The following is a 17,067-nucleotide window of genomic DNA, read 5'->3' on the forward strand; positions in this document are numbered from 1 at the left end:
ACATAATATCTACCACATGTGAGAGGAATCTGGTACACAACATTTTCAATACAATCGATATACCTAGTTCTGTGCTTCTTCTGACAACCTTCTTCCCGGTTCATTGAATTGCATGGCCTCGTCAAACGGCAAATACTGTTTAATTTTGCGGGAGCAGAAAACACCACCTTAATGTCTGCTTTTTGCGCGATTCTTTTCAAGTTATGCGATGTTCTGTGTATATATCGAATGACAGCGACTTTTTCTTTTTGCCCTTTTCAGGTTCATGATTTCCTTTATTACATGCTCGAAATTTTTTGCGCATACTCTCTGCGACAGCAACGATTACATGTTCAGGATAGCCTGCGGCTACCAGTCGCTTCACCTGTTGTCCTAACGCTTCTGAGAGATTATGAGGACATGTCCGTTCGAGCGCATTGGTCAAGCTAAGGTTAACAATACCCCGTTTTACCAGCTTTGAGTGTGCCGAGCTGAAAGGGAGAAGGGGTTACTCAGTTGTTTACAGCTACGTAACGATGCCAACAGTAACATGCATGTTACCAACACCAGACGCGGTTAGCCGATATGTAGTTCTTATAATCTTCAATACTGGATAGCGCGAATCCGAACAAGACCAAGAAGGAACACTGATAAGCAGGACAGGCGTTACTCGCAACTAAGCTGCCTAGATATATACACAGCCGAGTGGCACGCGCAGGCGAACTGCACGTACGTTACAGTCACAGTTGCAGTTGTTACAGTTGTTATGCTTATACTTGTCTGTTATGACGGAGAACGCACGCACGCGCAAACCCGTGTGCATGTGTGGAAGGGGATCTTGACAGTTCTTGAAGAAGGTCATCATCACCGTGATCAGTGAGAGCCAGCAGCTGGACTGGACTTGTTATTCCAATCCGTACGTGATCGCGGCTACGAGGGGTCTAAGTGCAGTTAAGTGCGAGGTATAGTACAGTTGGTGGAAATCCTCGTTGCCACTTACGATGAAGTGATCTACGACGCCTCCTGTCCTGGACGTGGCAGCGAGGTCTTTTGATGCCCTGTCAACATCCAAGCCGTCTTTCACGTAGTATAAGGACCAGGCGTTGTTGGATATTGATAAATCAACTTTGAAGTCACCGGTAATGATGAGAGGCCCGGTTCTCTCGGCAGATTTATTGTAGGAAGCATTAATCCCGGTTTTTGAGTGATCCACGTTGTCCACGCTGCGGACCACGTGGACGAGTGGATCGTAGTTGAGCGCCTTCCATGGCTGTTCTGTCTTCAGCTTCCTCGCTTTCCTTGCAACCGCCGTGGTGGTGTAGCGGTTACGGTGCTCGGCTGCTGACCCGAAAATCGCGGGTTCGATCCCGGCCGCGGTGGTCGAATTTCGATGGAGGCAAAATGCTAGATGCCCGTGTACTGTGCAATTTCGGCACACGTTGAGGAACGCCAGATAGTCAAAATTTCCGGATCCCTTCGCTACGGCGTCTCTCATGATTATATCATCGTTTTGGGACATAAAACCCTAAGAATTATTATATTATCACTTTACTTGAGTGTCAATGTGTGTGTTCGCGGTTACTGTGTTGGTTGAGACTCTGTATAACCTGTGGCACATACCCGCAAAACATGAACTCTGGTATGCGGGTATGTGCCACACGTGACTGAGAGAAAGGGTTTCATGATGTACGCGACAGGTATTTTGCGTTATTCATGTCATGGCCCGTGGATCTTGTTCGTCATCCACTGATCCCCTGCTGCGCCAATTTTGGTATATTACAAGTTATGGAGACGACCTGCAGAGCACCCAGACGCAGGCGGCTAGATAGATAGATAGATAGATAGATAGATAGATAGATAGATAGATACGTAGATAGAAACGGCCAAAGTGCCTGAGGTTCGCTAAGAAATGCTTCGCATTTAAAAAAAACGTGCTCTAGCTGCTTTTGGTAGGAATACACCAGGCTGGGCAGCGTTACATAAATTAAAGCTGTCGTGTTGACTCCTCGGCAGGCAACTGCACCCAACGTACACAATGTTTTCGTGTTCAAAACAAGCACGTTCTTTGTCCCACCCTTCTTCCCCGAGTCACCGCCACCGCAGTGCCATAGATCTGTCAAAGCGAGGCACACCCGTTAGAGAGCGAGCCACCGTCCTCGCTGTTCCCTGAAGATGGCTGTCTCGTCGTCTTCGTGTGACCGCCTTCGATCTTTGAAAATGTTACGCCTTAAAGCGAGACCGGACTAAGGACTTCCAAGACAACTGTCTATTAGAGCGCCGAAGTGAACCAGCCGGCGGCCTCTTTAGCGATCCCCGTCGACGTGACGTGTCGGGTGCCCGGAGCGTGATTATACAGATACGTATGATACCCGGGCCTAATACGGGCCTGGCTCAGGCCCGAGCCCGACCCGAGCCCGAAGATCACGGGCCCGAGCCCGGCCCGGGCCCGATCCAACAATCCCTTACCCGGCCCGGCCCGGCCCGCGGGCCGGGCCGGGCCCGGGCTTTCGGGCCGGCCCGGGCCCGTGCAGTGCTCTAGTTGGTACATCCAACAGATGTGATCCCTGTTGATGTGAAACAAAACATCCAGGAAACGAAGTCTCCCGTCATCAGGGAATTTGCATGTAAGCTCCAGGGGGTTAAAGAGGTTTCTAAAAACAGCGAGGGCATTGTCGGCGTTAGTCTTAAATTCGTGAGGGTCACCGTCAATGAAAATTAAAAAATCGTCCACGAACCTAAAAACTTTTACCACTCTTGTGGAATGTAAGGCGTCACATGCGGACCTGTCAAGTTGCGCTAAAACCAAGTCACTTAACACTGGGGCTAGGACACTGGGGCTGCCGACAAGGAGGGTGGCTTTACCGTACTACCTGTAGGAGTGTACAATGGTAAGGCGCAGCAAGCTGTTGACTCTGCATTTGTCCAGCATGATGTTTCCCTGAAAAAATTACGAACTAAAGCTATAGAAATCTGTAGCAATCTGAATCTTGATAATCTGCGTCGTAATATAGCAGGCAGTCCAAAGAACTGCTTGGAAATATTTTTCAGTGCCAAAACACACAAGGTGGATTTACCTTTTAGAGCTATAGTGTCCGAGAATGGCTCTTGGCAGAAATGTGTTGCAGCTTTCTTGCAAAAACATTTGAATATTCTAAATGTCAACGACCCCTTTCTAGTCAGAAGTTCTAAGGAAGTGCTGCAATTTGTGACGAGCTGTGACAAAGGTCTGACGCCTTTCTCAATAGATGTTAAGGACCTGTTTTATTCACTACCGCATGACTTGTTATTACAATGTGTGGAGAATGCCATTCAAGAATTTGGTTCCACAGCGTTTCAGAACACATCGGGCATTGCTGTGAATGCGTTTTTAGAATTGTTGACCTTCTACTTTTTAATTTTCATTGACGGTGACCCTCACGAATTTAAGACTAACGCCGACAATGCCCTCGCTGTTTTTAGAAATCTCTTTAACCCCCTGGAGCTTACATGCGAATTCCCTGATGAGGGGAGACTTCGTTTCCTGGATGTTTTGTTTCACATCAACAGGGATCACATCTGTTGGATGTACCAACCTCGGGGTGAAAAACCCCTTCTCCCTTTCAGCTCGGCACACTCAAAGCTGGTAAAACGGCGTATTGTTAACCTTAGCTTGACCAATGCGCTCGAACGGACATGTCCTCACAATCTCTCAGAAGCGTTAGGACAACAGGTGAAGCGACTGGTAGCCGCAGGCTATCCTGAACATGTAATCGTTGCTGTCGCAGAGAGCATGCGCAAAAAATTTCGAGCATGTAATAAAGAAAATCATGAACCAGAAAAGGGCAAAAAAGAAAAAGTCGCTGTCATTCCGTATATACACAGAACATCGCATAACTTGAAAAGAATCGCGCAAAAAGCAGACATTAAGGTGGTGTTTTCTGCTCCCGCAAAATTAAACAGTATTTGCCGTTTGACGAGGCCATGCAATTCAATGAACCGGGAAGAAGGTTGTCAGAAGAAGCACAGAACTAGGTATATCGATTGTATTGAAAATGTTGTGTACCAGATTCCTCTCACAAGTGGTAGATATTATGTAGGACAGACGGGTCGTTGTGCTAACGATAGAATGAGAGAGCATGACAACAATGTAAAACGTGGACAAGATGGCTGGTTAGCCATCCACTGTAGGTCGTGCACGTGCTCACCTATTTTTGAGAAATGTATTGTTGTCAGCAAGCACAGGGACCGCCTAACACGTGAAGTTGTTGAAGCGTATAAGATTGCGCAGTTGGGTGAAAACTGTGTCAGCACCCCGTCAATCGCATTATTGCCCAAGGAAATGGAGTATCTACGGAGGCGTTTGATGTGATCGGTCTTGGTTGTGCTATTCGCGGCTTATCTGCGCTATGTCCAGTGACGCACTATTATGCGAGTGGTTCATGTGTATTTATAGGCGATGCATTTGGTTTTTCACAATAAATTTGTTGAGAGTTCAGCGCTGTGTGCGTCCCCTTCCTGTGTGTCCTGTGGTTTTGCGCTGGTTTTCTAATCATGTACAACCAACAAGCCCAGCTCTCCGCACTTTTGGAATTCATACTGAACGGTCTGCGGTCTAATGCCATTAGTTCCGATTTAAGACGGCGTCTCGGTGTGTCATGATATGGGCAGTCCAGAACGAGGTGACATACAACTTCATCTACAAATCCACATTCGCATTCGGGAGTCTCAGTTATGCCTATTCTGTGTAAAAAAATGTTTCGTGCATGGGGTGCTAGCCTTAACCGGTGAATAAGTGTTTCCATCATCATCATCATCATCATCAATCATCATCATCATCATCATCATCATCATCATCATCATCATCATCATCAGCCTGTCTACGCCCACGGCAGGGCAAAGGCCTCTCCCATGTTCCGCCAATCAACCCGGTCCTGTGCTTTCTGTTGCCACGTTATACCTACAAACTTCTTAATCTCATCTACCCACCTAATTTTCTGTCTTCCCCTCACGCGTTTGCCCTCTCTTGGAATCCAGTCAGTTACCCTTAATGACCACCAGTTATCCTGCCGACGTGCTACGTGGCCGGCCCATATCCATTTCTTCTTCTTAATTTCAACTATGATATCCTTAACCCCCGTTTGTTCCCTGACCCACTCTGCTCTCTTCCTGTCTCTTAAGGTTACACCTATCATTTTCCTTTCCATCGCTCGCTGCGTCGTCCTCAATTTAAGTTGAACCCTCTTTGTAAGTCTCCAGGTTTCTGCTCCGTAGGTAAGTACCGGTAAGATGCAGCTGTTATATACCTTCCTCTTGAGAGATAGTGGTAGACTACCATTCATGATTTGATAATGCTTGCCGAATGAGCCCCATCCCATCCTTATTCTTCTAGTTATTTCACTCTCATGGTTCGGCTCCGCGGTTACTACCTGTCCTAAGTAGACGTACTCCTTTACAACTTCCAGCGTCTCGCCACCTATCGCGAAGCGCTGTTCTCTGCCAAGATTGTTCCACATTACTTTAGTTTTATGCATATTAATTTTCAGACCTACTCTTCTACTTTCCGTATCCAGTTCAGTAATCATGAGCTGTAATTCGTCTCCCGCGTTACTCATCAATGCAATGTCATCAGCGAAGCGCAGGTTACTGAGATACTCTCCATTAACTCTTATCCCTAATTCTTCCCAATCTAGGGCCCTGAAAACCTCCTGTAAACACGCGGTGAATAGCATTGGAGAGATCGTGTCTCCCTGTCGTACGCCCTTCTTTATTGGGATTCTGTCGCTTTCTTTATGAAGGACTATAGTGGCTGTGGATGCGCTGTAGATTTCTTCCATTATGTTTATATAGGCTTCGTCGATGCCCTGATTCCGCAGTGCTTGCATGACTGCTGATGTCTCCACCGAATCAAATGCCTTCTCGTAATCTATGAAGGCTATGTATAGGGGTTGGTTGTATTCCGCGCATTTCTCTATCACCTGATTGATAGTATGAATATGGTCTATTGTTGAGAAGCCTGTACGAAATCCTGCCTGGTCCCTTGGTTGATTAAACTCTAATGTCGTGTTAATTCTGTTAGCAATTACTTTTGTGAATAGCTTGTAGACAACGGACAGTAAGCTGATGGGCCTGTAATTTTTCAGGTCCTTCACGTCCCCTTTCTTATGGATCAAGATGATGTTGGCATTGTTCCATGATTCTGGTATCCTCCCTGTCGAGAGACACTTCGTATACAGGGTGGCCAGTTTCTCTAACATAATCTCTCCACCGTCTTTCAACAGGTCTGATGTTACCTGATCCTCACCAGCGGCTTTGCCTCTTTGCATTCCCTTTAGGGCTTTCTTTACTTCTCCTGTTAATACTGGTGGGATGTCAGATTCCTCTGGGATATTACTTCTTCTTACGTTATCATCCTGACTGTCTCGGCTGCTGTACAGATCTCTGTAGAACTCTTCCGCTATCTCAAGTGTTTCCATAGTTCTATTTAAAGCTAGCACAATTTTTATATTGAAGCAGGTTAACCGCAGCCGAATTATGCTGCCTTGACGTCATCAAAGCCGTAATGTCGGAGTACCAGTACGTTAAGAAGTTGCGTCCATGAAGTCACGTGCAAGCTATAAATAGTTCCCTCGCACAAAAATACTATCAAAACTATACCAGCTCGCTCAAACGTTCACGTTGCGAACAACCTGTGTTGCCCTAGATAGTCCACGCAGTGCTATCTTGCTTCTGAAAAAAACTTGGGGCATCTACGCTCTAGTAGTACGAAGACTAAGGAAGCGACGGGGCTGGTGGCGTTGTCTTCCTCCTCACTTCCCTTTCCCACCCATTGCTATACTGTACTGTACTATACTATACTATACTATACTATACTATACTTACTATACTATACTATACTATACTATACTATACTATACTATACTATACTATACTGTACTGTACTGTACTATACTATACTATACTATACTATACTATACTATACTATACTATACTATACTATACTATACTATACTATACAGCTCCACTAAAGTGAAACCTGGGGAAGTGCGAAGCACAGGTGTTTCCCATAGGGACACGTCAATAGCAATGAGAGGACAGCGTCCTCTCACTGCTACAGACAGCGTCGCACACAGCGTCCAGCGTCCATCGCAGAAACAGAGGTTTTCCTGAGCGAACGCGCCGTCTTATTTGCCACTTGCTTTACCGTGACGGGCTATACGACGACAGGAGGCGCCGAGGGCCCAAGCGCATAAGGTGCATTTTGTTTTCTACGCTTATGCTCCCCATTCGTTATGAATCATCATGCGTCCGAGAATGGCAGCAACGTTGACGGCGCAGCTGGCCTGCATCACTGGAGATAACAGCGCGAGCGTAGAGTTTCTGAGCATGGAGGAATACTGTGCGTACCTGGAAGAGGCCGTGGTCCGCACTGCCGTCCCAGTTCATGCGACCGACTGCGCTGCTGTTGAAGAGGCTCTCGTGCTCGGCGATGCATACCCCTGTGAGAAATGTTTCGAGATGATTCAATGGCGCCGCTATGTTGGACGAGCAATGTTTGCTCGATGTCACGTGGCATTTCTTTTTGCATTTCGCGGGCATCTGTACTAAGCAGAAAAACACTAATACTTATAGATATGAAGTTAGAAACGTTCTAATCGGACGTTTTGTAAACCGATGTACAACTTACTCATTGGAATTTTTTGCCCAGCTTCGTTGCTTCAAAAGTTAGTTAACCAAAGGGGTCTAATTAAGCAAGTTATCAGAACACAAATATAGTCTGACTTACTCCAGGCAAGAGTCAGCAGCATGCATTTGGTCACGTCGTCATTGAGTACGTTGGCATATTTTTAAACTCTGGCTAAAGATGGCTGGGGCACCCTCTATATCTCACCGTCGTAACGTTCCCAAAGCTGCCACTGGCCGGTATATAACGCAAGGATTATTCTGCTCTGTTCGTCTTTACGATATTCCATTCCATCTCTACCATCCACCACTCTAAACCGCTCTATTATGGTAATAACACACGGGAGTGGCTCCACTCGAGCACGCAAAGAAGCGCGAAAGGATAAGATGTTGGACTGGAGTCTTGTTTATACAAGACGACGGAAATTATTTGGTTGACAAAACCGCGCATAGAACAAAAGTGCTACGTGCACGAGTTTACGTATTGTCTTGCAATATACCGTTATTCTATAGTATTACAAGTTTGTTTTATTCTTCACACGTCGCCCTCACAGATACGTTGTAGGGACTGTTCAAAAACGACATGCGCACCCACCAATATCCGGTAGTGACACCCCACTTCTACGGCATGGCCACTTCGACACAATGGTGTCTTCGCCTGCTGGAGGTAACAACGAATCCGCCGAAAGTATTGCAGCGTTTATTCGATGTGACCACGTTTGAGAATCGCTCCTTCTGCAACTGGACTCTTTTATTATTAAAACGGGGCTTTGTTCTCACCACCATCCCGGCTATCGGCCATCGCGCATTTCCTCCGCAGCACTCGTGCATCGTGCGGAGATGAAAACAGGTGAATAAGGGTGTGAAAACAGAGAAAAACAAGAAGCGTGGACTCACACTGTGGTATCTGGTCTTCGGGGAATCCGTGCACGTAAAGAAGCTCCCGAGCCAGCTCGCATTTCTCGAACACCTTCGCCCAGGAGCAGGGAAGTGCCACCAGGGCGGCCAGGAGTGCGGCGTGGAACAGCATCTGCAAGCACTAGATGGCGACGAGCGAAGTCATGGAAAATCGCGATCAGTTACAACCGTACGCGCGTGTTTTATGAGCACGCAGGACGGAGCGCCTGTTAAACAGGTACAGACCGCGAGGGGAACGTGTGCGACGTCTTAATAAGCGCGGTGCAGGATCGGTCTTCCACGACTCATTGGTAGTCCGTGAAGGGCGCAACTCCACGCGGTCACCCCGGTAGCTGCGTGCCCAGACGACCTTATACGAGTCGCAGCCGCGAGGAGGGAAACAACACTGGACGCTGCACGCCGCGTCACTGGGGACGCCGGTGCGGCACGTCATGCGATGGTACGGCCTGCGTGCACTCGCCGAGTCAGTGCTCGGGAGTACGCGGATAAACTCGGCTTATCCTCGTTTGAACTTGTTTCTACAGAAGCTGGTTGGGACACGTTGATGTATCTGTCTTGTCGTGCGCCAAATATATGTATATCGACGCAGGAGGCCTCGAGTAAGTGACTAAGAAACGGGGAGTCCCCTGTGCGTGATCTGTGAGACAGCATATTCCCGTGGATGCGATGAATGGAGAAGTGACGGCCAAGGCGTTTGCCTGTATAGCGGGAGCACCCTGATGACCTTTGCTGGACAGGGAACAACATAATTAACCATTAATTTGCGTCACCGAGCTAAGGAATTATATCCTGCGTTCGCGATGACCGACTACGCAGATCACCAGCAGCAGTGGCTCAATGGCCGACACTGACTGAGCACGAGGTCTCGGGATCGGTTCCCAGCGGCGACGACCGCATTTTGATGGATCAAGATTGCTAAGGTGTCAATATGCGAATATATTAAAGAGGAGGTCGATATCAATGTGGCGTTCTCTATTATGGCGCTTCCCGAACAGCAGGCTACGCTACAGATGTTAAAGTGAAACGCGCTACTGAGCTTAAACGAGTAACAGAAATGCTTGTGTGATTTACACAGCTCATTCTTGGGGTTAAGTGGCATCTAGGACTTTAGAAGCATGTTGCGCTTCGTCTTCGCATAGCCTTTGGTATGTTAAACCCCAAATATCGCAGGTATTTCTAGCTCCACATTCCACAATTCTTACTTACACATGCCGCTGTTGCGCGGCCTTAATCATGCATGATTAAACGCCACGCAGGCGATTAAGTTTCAAGAGTCGCTGAACCTCATTCACTGTCGAAACTCGGGACACTTCCAGATGCATTTTTTTTCTGCCATAGAGTAGAAGTTACAAATATTACGAAAGCGAGAAAGTATAATTAAGCTAAACCGCGCCTACGACGGCAATGAACAGTCAAAAGACAAACCAACTGTTCACCCATGCAGGCTCTGAGTTTGCCAACTTTTGTCGTGTACACGCATGCGTGACTTAATTTGAAATTAAGTTTTTTGTTCTGAAGCTCTGCAATGGTCTTTGCATGCGTTACCATGCCACACTCAACTGGCGGGGGTGTCAGTTCTCGTATACTCTAAAGTGTGCCGAGACGAAGGAGGCTTAAAAATGGGGAGGTATGACCCTATCGAAATTTACATGTAGTCGCGACGAGGAACACATGCCGTACAATCAGTCACCTGGGTCTGGCCTCCGAGGGTATATAGTCTCGCAGACGATAGAAGACCCTCCCTACTGAGCACAACTCGAGAAACTGTGGCACCTTTTCTGGACTTTCGTCACTATATCGGGTTTCTTGCGGTGCAGCAAGCTCAGCTAGGCTGAGTCACTTCACCGCGAATGAAGCTGTCGCAAGTGTACACAGCGGTGAGCACCGCTGTATCTTTATTTCGACAAGTCGCTGTCAGTAAACCCCTACCTTGCGTGACAGACGCTTGTGTGGAAAGACCCGTATCACAAACAGCCACGAGGGCTTTGAAGAAAAAAACAATGGAATAAAAAAAAGGGGGGGGGGTGCCAATATAATGATTGGGGAAGTGATACGTTTGCTTTATATGTGCTTGTCACAAGAAATACTACCGAAATCGTAAGAAAAAAGGGGGATGAATGATAAATGTGAACAGTTCGGCCCACATGAACCGGCACCATCTGTGACAGAAAAATACAATTTGTCCAATACAGCCTAAGTGTAAGATATAGCCTGAGAGGTAAAAGAAAACAAGGTCACCTACGCATGAAATGGTCAGATGGTATTTTGCACGGAGGCCACAGGGAAGCGTCTAGAGGAGCTTAAAGAACTTGTATGCAAAAAGTCTCATTTTCGTTAATTCATACACTTGTGGTGTCACCAGGAGTCGTGAATGACTCGATGGTACTAAAGTTAGTGTACATGCTACCTTTAGGTAACATATACCTAAAGGTAGCATATACAACAACTCTAGATGGTACCAAACAAGAACAACAACAACAATAACAACGACAACAATCCGTTAGACCGATAGTGCGACTGAAAAATATCCACACAGAATCTCCTTTGGGAGTTGCCTAAATGATGCGTAAGCGTAAAGTTTTATTGTAGGTTGTATTCTTCCCTAGGGCGTTGTTTTCGGGTGGCCTAATAATAATAATTGTTGAGGTTATACGTCTCAAAACCACGACATGATTATGAGAGACGGCGCAGTGGAGGGCTCCGGAAATGTTGATATTTAACGTGCACCTAACGTGCACTAAACCGTTAAACTTTAACGTGCACGGGTGTCCTCTTTCATTTCGCGCCCATCGAAATCCTCTCCGTCGGCTTTACATCTTGTCCTGCAGGGGGTTTTTATTGCACGAAATTGTACGAAATTCAACGTAGCCTTGATAGAAAGCGTTCTCCTTTCACATTTGTTTTGCACCGTGGTTACAACGCAACGCATTCACGTGGTTCGACAGGTCTAGCCTTTATCGCGTTTTGCTGGACCAAATAAAAGTTCACTCACTCACTCACTCACTCACTCACTCACTCACTCACTCACTCACTCACTCACTCACTCACTCACTCACTCTCACTCTCACTCACTCACTCACTCACTCACTCACTCACTCACTCACTCTCACTCACTCACTCACTCACTCTCACTCACTCACTCACTCACTCACTCACTCACTCACTCACTCACTCACTCACTCACTCACTCACTCACTCACTCACTCACTCACTCACTCACTCACTCACTCACTCACGTGGTTCAGACATATTCACGTTTTACAATCAAGCCGGAAACCATTGAGCATGCATTTATTGAATGTTGGGATGTGATACTCTTTTGAGATGTGCTTCAAAGAACCTCTAAAAAAGACCTACCCATAACACCTATTGGCATTAGATACTTACCAGCACAAAACGAACACACTATACCACTTCATATAATTATACTTCTGGTCCTCCACAGTTTGTGAAAGACGCGTTTATCAGTGACACACGCTGACCTTAAGACGAAATCAGCAAGGGAGAACTTTATATACGTGATGCTTATAGATCTCAAACAGAACCACCTGTCCGGATTGACGTTTTGGATGGATTGGCTAAACTGAAGGAATTTTAATGCATTAATAATAATAATATCTGGGGTTTAACGTCCCAAAACCATATGATTATGAAAGACGCCGTAGTGGAGGGCTTCGGAAATTTCGACCACTTGGGGTTCTTTAACGTGCACCTAAATCTAAGTACACCAGCCTCAAACATTTTCGCCTCCATCGAAAATGCAGCCGCCGCAGCCGGGATTCGATCCCGCGACCTTCGGGTCAGCAGTCGAGCGCCATAACCACTAGACCGCCGTGGCGGGGTGGTCTAGTGCATCATGCCAACGAAAAGGCTGGCGCGTTTTAGTCACATTCCTTTATGACGATGTATTGCGAAGCCTCTTTAAAAATGTGTGTAGCCCAGTGGTTAAGACACTCGTCTTCGGAGAGTTGGGCCGGAGTTCGAAACCAGTCCTTGGAAAAGAATTTGTTTTTATTCATTTATTTCTTTATGGTGATGATCGTCTCACGTGACAGAGGAAGAGACGGACGGACGGACAGTTTTCTCTTTGAGTCGGCATAGAAATGCTTGTGCATTAAAAAAGATAATTTGACAGCTTCGAAACCGGTCTTCGAGAATGCTGTATACTTCATAGGGCTCCTTCGTTACACTTTTTTTTTGTTTTACTGAAAACATTTTCGGATAAGGCTATAGAATAGGTGTTCGTATGGTCTAGAAAATATGCCAGGGACCTCTGATAGGTTTATGCATGTGGAAATTATACAGCATAAATGAGTCAGACACGTGCAAGTCTGTAGCTCGCCACCATACCATATCGTTAACCACATCCGCCTTTTCGGCACTGGTGCGGCCTTACACTAACCGCGGCGCCATCCGAAAGGCCTAGTCGGGAATGAAATTTTAGGGCAGCGGAATAGAGGTGCAAGCTTTTGCCAAAAGTTTCGAGGTGATAAGGCCCGTTTTACTGAATCTGTGGTCAGGTCACGTATACAGGGAACCCCGTAGAGCCTCCGCCACTAGGAAAATATGAAGGTTAAGTGAGCTAGTGCTTTCTGGCAGCTTTGAGTTTCAGACCTTCATAGCTGCTATAGAAAACTCGCCGCCGGCCTCAGAGATCGTTATAATTCTGCTTGCAAAGTGCCTTCAAATCTTGTGACTCAATCAAGGTAGTGGGCCTGAAGGGCCGCTGGTGATGACGTGGTCCCTGATGAGGAGGAGAATACGGCACTATCGTTGCAGCCCTCGTGAGAGCACAGCTCAGCGCCCCGAGGACCCCGGGAGCAGGGTGTAGCCGAAAAGCGCGAAATCGTGGTAGGCTCAGCGCTTAGTACTGACATGGTCCACGTGTTTTATGAAGAAATAAGTGGCGAGGAGGAGATAGCGCCTGTAGGAAAAGTAGGGATGATGGCGAGAAAGAAAGCACTCTCTCGTTCGAAGTGGTTTAGGGGCCCTTTAAAGGTCCATGAGAGTTTGCTGAATTTACGTCGCAGAGACGCAGAGGCATTTTACGACCAGCGCTGGATGCCGTCCACAAGGGAGTAGAGGAGACGGTTACTGCAATACTTTCACAAAAGGCGGTAGACTGGTGCGTCAGAGCTCCGCTGCCCTCCTCGACACAGCTTGACCACGCTGTCGAGGGAGACCATCCTCCAAACATTCGAATCTCACTGAGCATTTACGAACATGAGATCGCTGCTCACTCATGGTCGTTTCCTTCTCGCTGAACCGAATTGGCCTTCAGTTCCAAATAAACGAATGCGCCTTTATTCTTGTCATCGTATCTTACGTTACGTTCGAGGATACAAATCGATTCGAAACATTCAGAAATAAAACCTGAAATTAACACCTTTTAACTATACCGAAAATATGAAAAAAAAAGCACCGAAACGAACATATAAATCTAGTTCGCCACCATGGCTTCTGCAAGTTACAAAGAAAAGAAGGAGAGGAGTCCCTCTGATGCAGCTCCGATATAAGAATTGTGCAAGCGTTGAGTCACACGGAAAACTCTTAAAACGTCTGGCCTCGCAAATGAACCTCACGTGTATGGAATCCCTATTGCTGGTCGAATATTAAGTGCAAAGAAGTCCCCCCCCCCCACCCTTTTTTTTTCTAACCTTTCTTTTCGTATTGATTGTGAAGGTGCATTTGCGCAAGAACGTGAAGAAATGGTCTAGTAGGTGACAAGAAATTAAGAAAGGTGTTGGTGGAAATGGGCCAAGGGCAAGAAGCATAAATATTTATTTTAGGCTTTCCCATCTGCCACCTTGTCTGCTCTTACTGTTCTCCCACCTGAATGGTCCGCACACACTACAGAGGACTTGGTCAAGGATCGGGCGAGTTAAGCCAATTATTCACGTCCAAGCTGTACCGCTAACGAGAAATCTTGGACTATTCGGAAGAACTATAACATAAACCAGTTCAAGAATTCAGAAAACAAAAATCGTCCAGATTCGTACACTTTGCGCGCTAGCTGGTCGTGCTTTCAGTCAACATTTTTTTCAGTTATGTCGCGCTCAAAAAGAATTATTGAACCGTTGCGCAAGACAATAGGCTAGTTGGACTTCATACTTGGTTGGAAGGAAAACTCAGCACTAAGTCAAGCAACGAAGAAACAAGTGCACGACACGGGCTCCAAGTATAGTGCGCGTCGCCAACCCTCGTGTCGTGCTCTTCGCTTCGTCCGCTGTCTGAACTCTGGGTCTTGTTGGTGACCACGAATAGTTAGGCGTATAGTTGCAAGAGAAATCGCAACTTATTTTGCATAAAAGTTACTTACGTTTTAGCTGCGAACGTTAAGAACAACATAAAGGGATTCGCAACATTTGCTGTCATTTTGTCGTTAAGTTTCCCTTTTCAGTGGCTGCTGACCTTAGAGAATGTCAGCTACTCAATGGCATACAGTATGCTAAAAATGTAATAAATTAACCAAGCACGCCGAAGCAGTCAGTCTTATTTAGATTAGCATTCGAGAGGCCATTCGAATAATGAGCTACATGGTGTTCTCGTGAAAGCTCTGCGGCCGTACAGAGTCTTATTTGCCAGCAGATAATGATTTTCGTCAAGTACAAAACAAAACCATTATGTCCCTGGAATAAAACTTGAGTAGCGAAGAATAGCGACCGTTTTCTTTCGTAAAGGAGAAAATATAAATATGACGGCGCCAGCAAAGAACCACATGCTTAACGGCACTCCGAATCTACGTGAATCGGCATGCAGGTAGCGCACTTCTTCCGCTCCCTTTAACACGCTTTGCACTGTTATCAAGCCGTTACAGGGTACGCCAGTAGCGCCTCAGGGTTTCCTCATATATTAGAGCACCGTCCACTGCTATTCGTCGCATTTTCCTTTTCTTTCCGAGCTGACACGAAGCCCACCTTTGCTGATAGTCTTCGAAGACGTGCGCCGAAGCCATCCTCTTGCTGCTGCTGCTGCCGGTCGCCCGTTTTATCCATCTTGGCAGAACCGGCTCGAGCGCGGGGCCAACGATGATCTAACGGCGCGGCCCGCGGGTTGTTTGCAAAGAGGCATTCATGCCCAATTCGCGTAGCGCGCGCGCGCTTTCGCAACGCGCGGGATTATCGGTTGGAATTGCGCATCACGTTCTCCGCCTTGTGGCCCATCCCCTCCAAGGCCGGGGTGCCCGAAGGCCTACCGCAGCGGCGTGGACGCCTCGGCTCACGGCCAGGATCAGTGGCCGCGGTCGGCGTGCCTCCTTTGAACGAGTCCGTTGGTGCATCGAGAACTTTCGTCTCAAGACTGTGCTTTCGCCGACCACATTTCACGGAATATGTTTGCGGCTTCAATAAATATGGAGAGCCCACCGATTGAACCCCTACCTCCGACCCACCTACCCAAGGGCCATGGAGCGCGTTGCAGAAAACGCGGAGGTTGCTTGCAATGTCAGCCCAATGGCCATGGGAGGATTCCAGTGTTGATGTTTTTTTCTTGGGGGTGGGGCTGGGTGTCAGTGTCTTTCTGAGTGGGCGGAAGGGGTATAGGAGGGTTTTTTGTGGGAGTGTTTATAAATCCCCGACACGTGGCAAAAATTTTAGTTGACTATAGAATTCTTCCTTTTTTTCCTCCTTTGCATAGCTCGTGCAAGTCAATACTGTGTTGCGTGCCTCAGAACTTTCCTACCAAGTGGCCTGACGCTTAAAAATTTCCATTGGTCTAAGAATTTGGGGCTGTAACTATAGATGTCAAAATAGCCAATCGTCATATATTTGAGGCCGTGGGCTGTACATAGCGAAATCTTATTTTTTCACAAATATTTCAACCCCTCGAGTGTTTCCACAGAACTGATTTGTTATAAACAGAGGTGCAATCCAAAAATGGAAGAAAGTGAAGACACGGGACAACGGACGAGCGGGAATATTGCACGCCAGTACTCGAGCAATGTATACATATGTCGTTCAACTATGCAGACACAATGACGCAGAACACTAGCAACTTCTAGAAGAGGGACATCTGTGGATGTAGGAAAACAACGAACGCCCCCCCCCCCCCCCTCTCATCGTGATTTATTGTCTTTCCACCCGTATACGACATCATTTCGTGTCAACACACAGCTTCTCCTCTCGGGGCACGAAAACAAGATAAGTCATGGCATGCCACACGGCGATCCTAAACCCATCATTTATCGACGGCCAGCCTGAGCAAGGATGCTAAGCGGTCTCGCGTTATTTACGACGTTCCGTCGTGCCATATTTTGGCATCCTCTTATGAGAGAGGGAGGGAGTCCTTTGAAGACATTGCGCGCGTTCTTGTTCCGTATATACATAGTCCCGGACTGCTGGGCTTGATCTCGTGCGTACATCGCTCGCTGAAAACAGTCCAAGCTTGCACAAAGCGAGATATACCGGAGTTACGCTGACCGGTTGCTCCCAGATGCGGAGAAATTGTAAATTAGGCAAGACAAGCACCCCCCGTGGAGCCTCATTTATTAAGATTAGCGGAGTCGAAATGTCG

The 17,067-nt window shown here is 47.0% G+C and overlaps 1 protein-coding gene across 1 annotated transcript; it reads right to left on the minus strand.

Annotated features, from left to right (window-relative positions):
* Positions 1 to 2,845: 2,845 nt before the first annotated feature.
* LOC119382142 (lysozyme 2) lies at positions 2,846 to 15,649 on the minus strand. The gene is made up of 4 exons (XM_037649876.2): positions 15,474 to 15,649; positions 8,536 to 8,677; positions 7,363 to 7,454; positions 2,846 to 2,917 (listed from the first exon to the last, which is right to left on the minus strand). Exons 1-4 carry the CDS (start codon positions 15,549 to 15,551, stop codon positions 2,846 to 2,848), a joined length of 384 nt encoding a protein of 127 aa, XP_037505804.2. The 5' UTR covers positions 15,552 to 15,649.
* Positions 15,650 to 17,067: the final 1,418 nt, after the last annotated feature.

The sequence above is a fragment of the Rhipicephalus sanguineus genome, chromosome 1, assembly GCF_013339695.2.
Source record: "Rhipicephalus sanguineus isolate Rsan-2018 chromosome 1, BIME_Rsan_1.4, whole genome shotgun sequence".
Classification (NCBI taxonomy): domain Eukaryota; kingdom Metazoa; phylum Arthropoda; class Arachnida; order Ixodida; family Ixodidae; genus Rhipicephalus; species Rhipicephalus sanguineus.

Coding starts and splice junctions, on each gene's coding strand:
- LOC119382142 (XM_037649876.2), bottom strand. CDS start 15,551: ATGGATAAAACGGGCGACCGGCAGCAGCAGCAGCAAGAGGATGGCTTC. Junction 8,678..15,473: donor TTCGAAGACTATCAGCAAAG/GTGGGCTTCGTG, acceptor GTCGCCATCTAG/TGCTTGCAGATGCTGTTCCA. Junction 7,455..8,535: donor CGAAGACCAGATACCACAGT/GTGAGTCCACGC, acceptor CATTTCTCACAG/GGGTATGCATCGCCGAGCAC.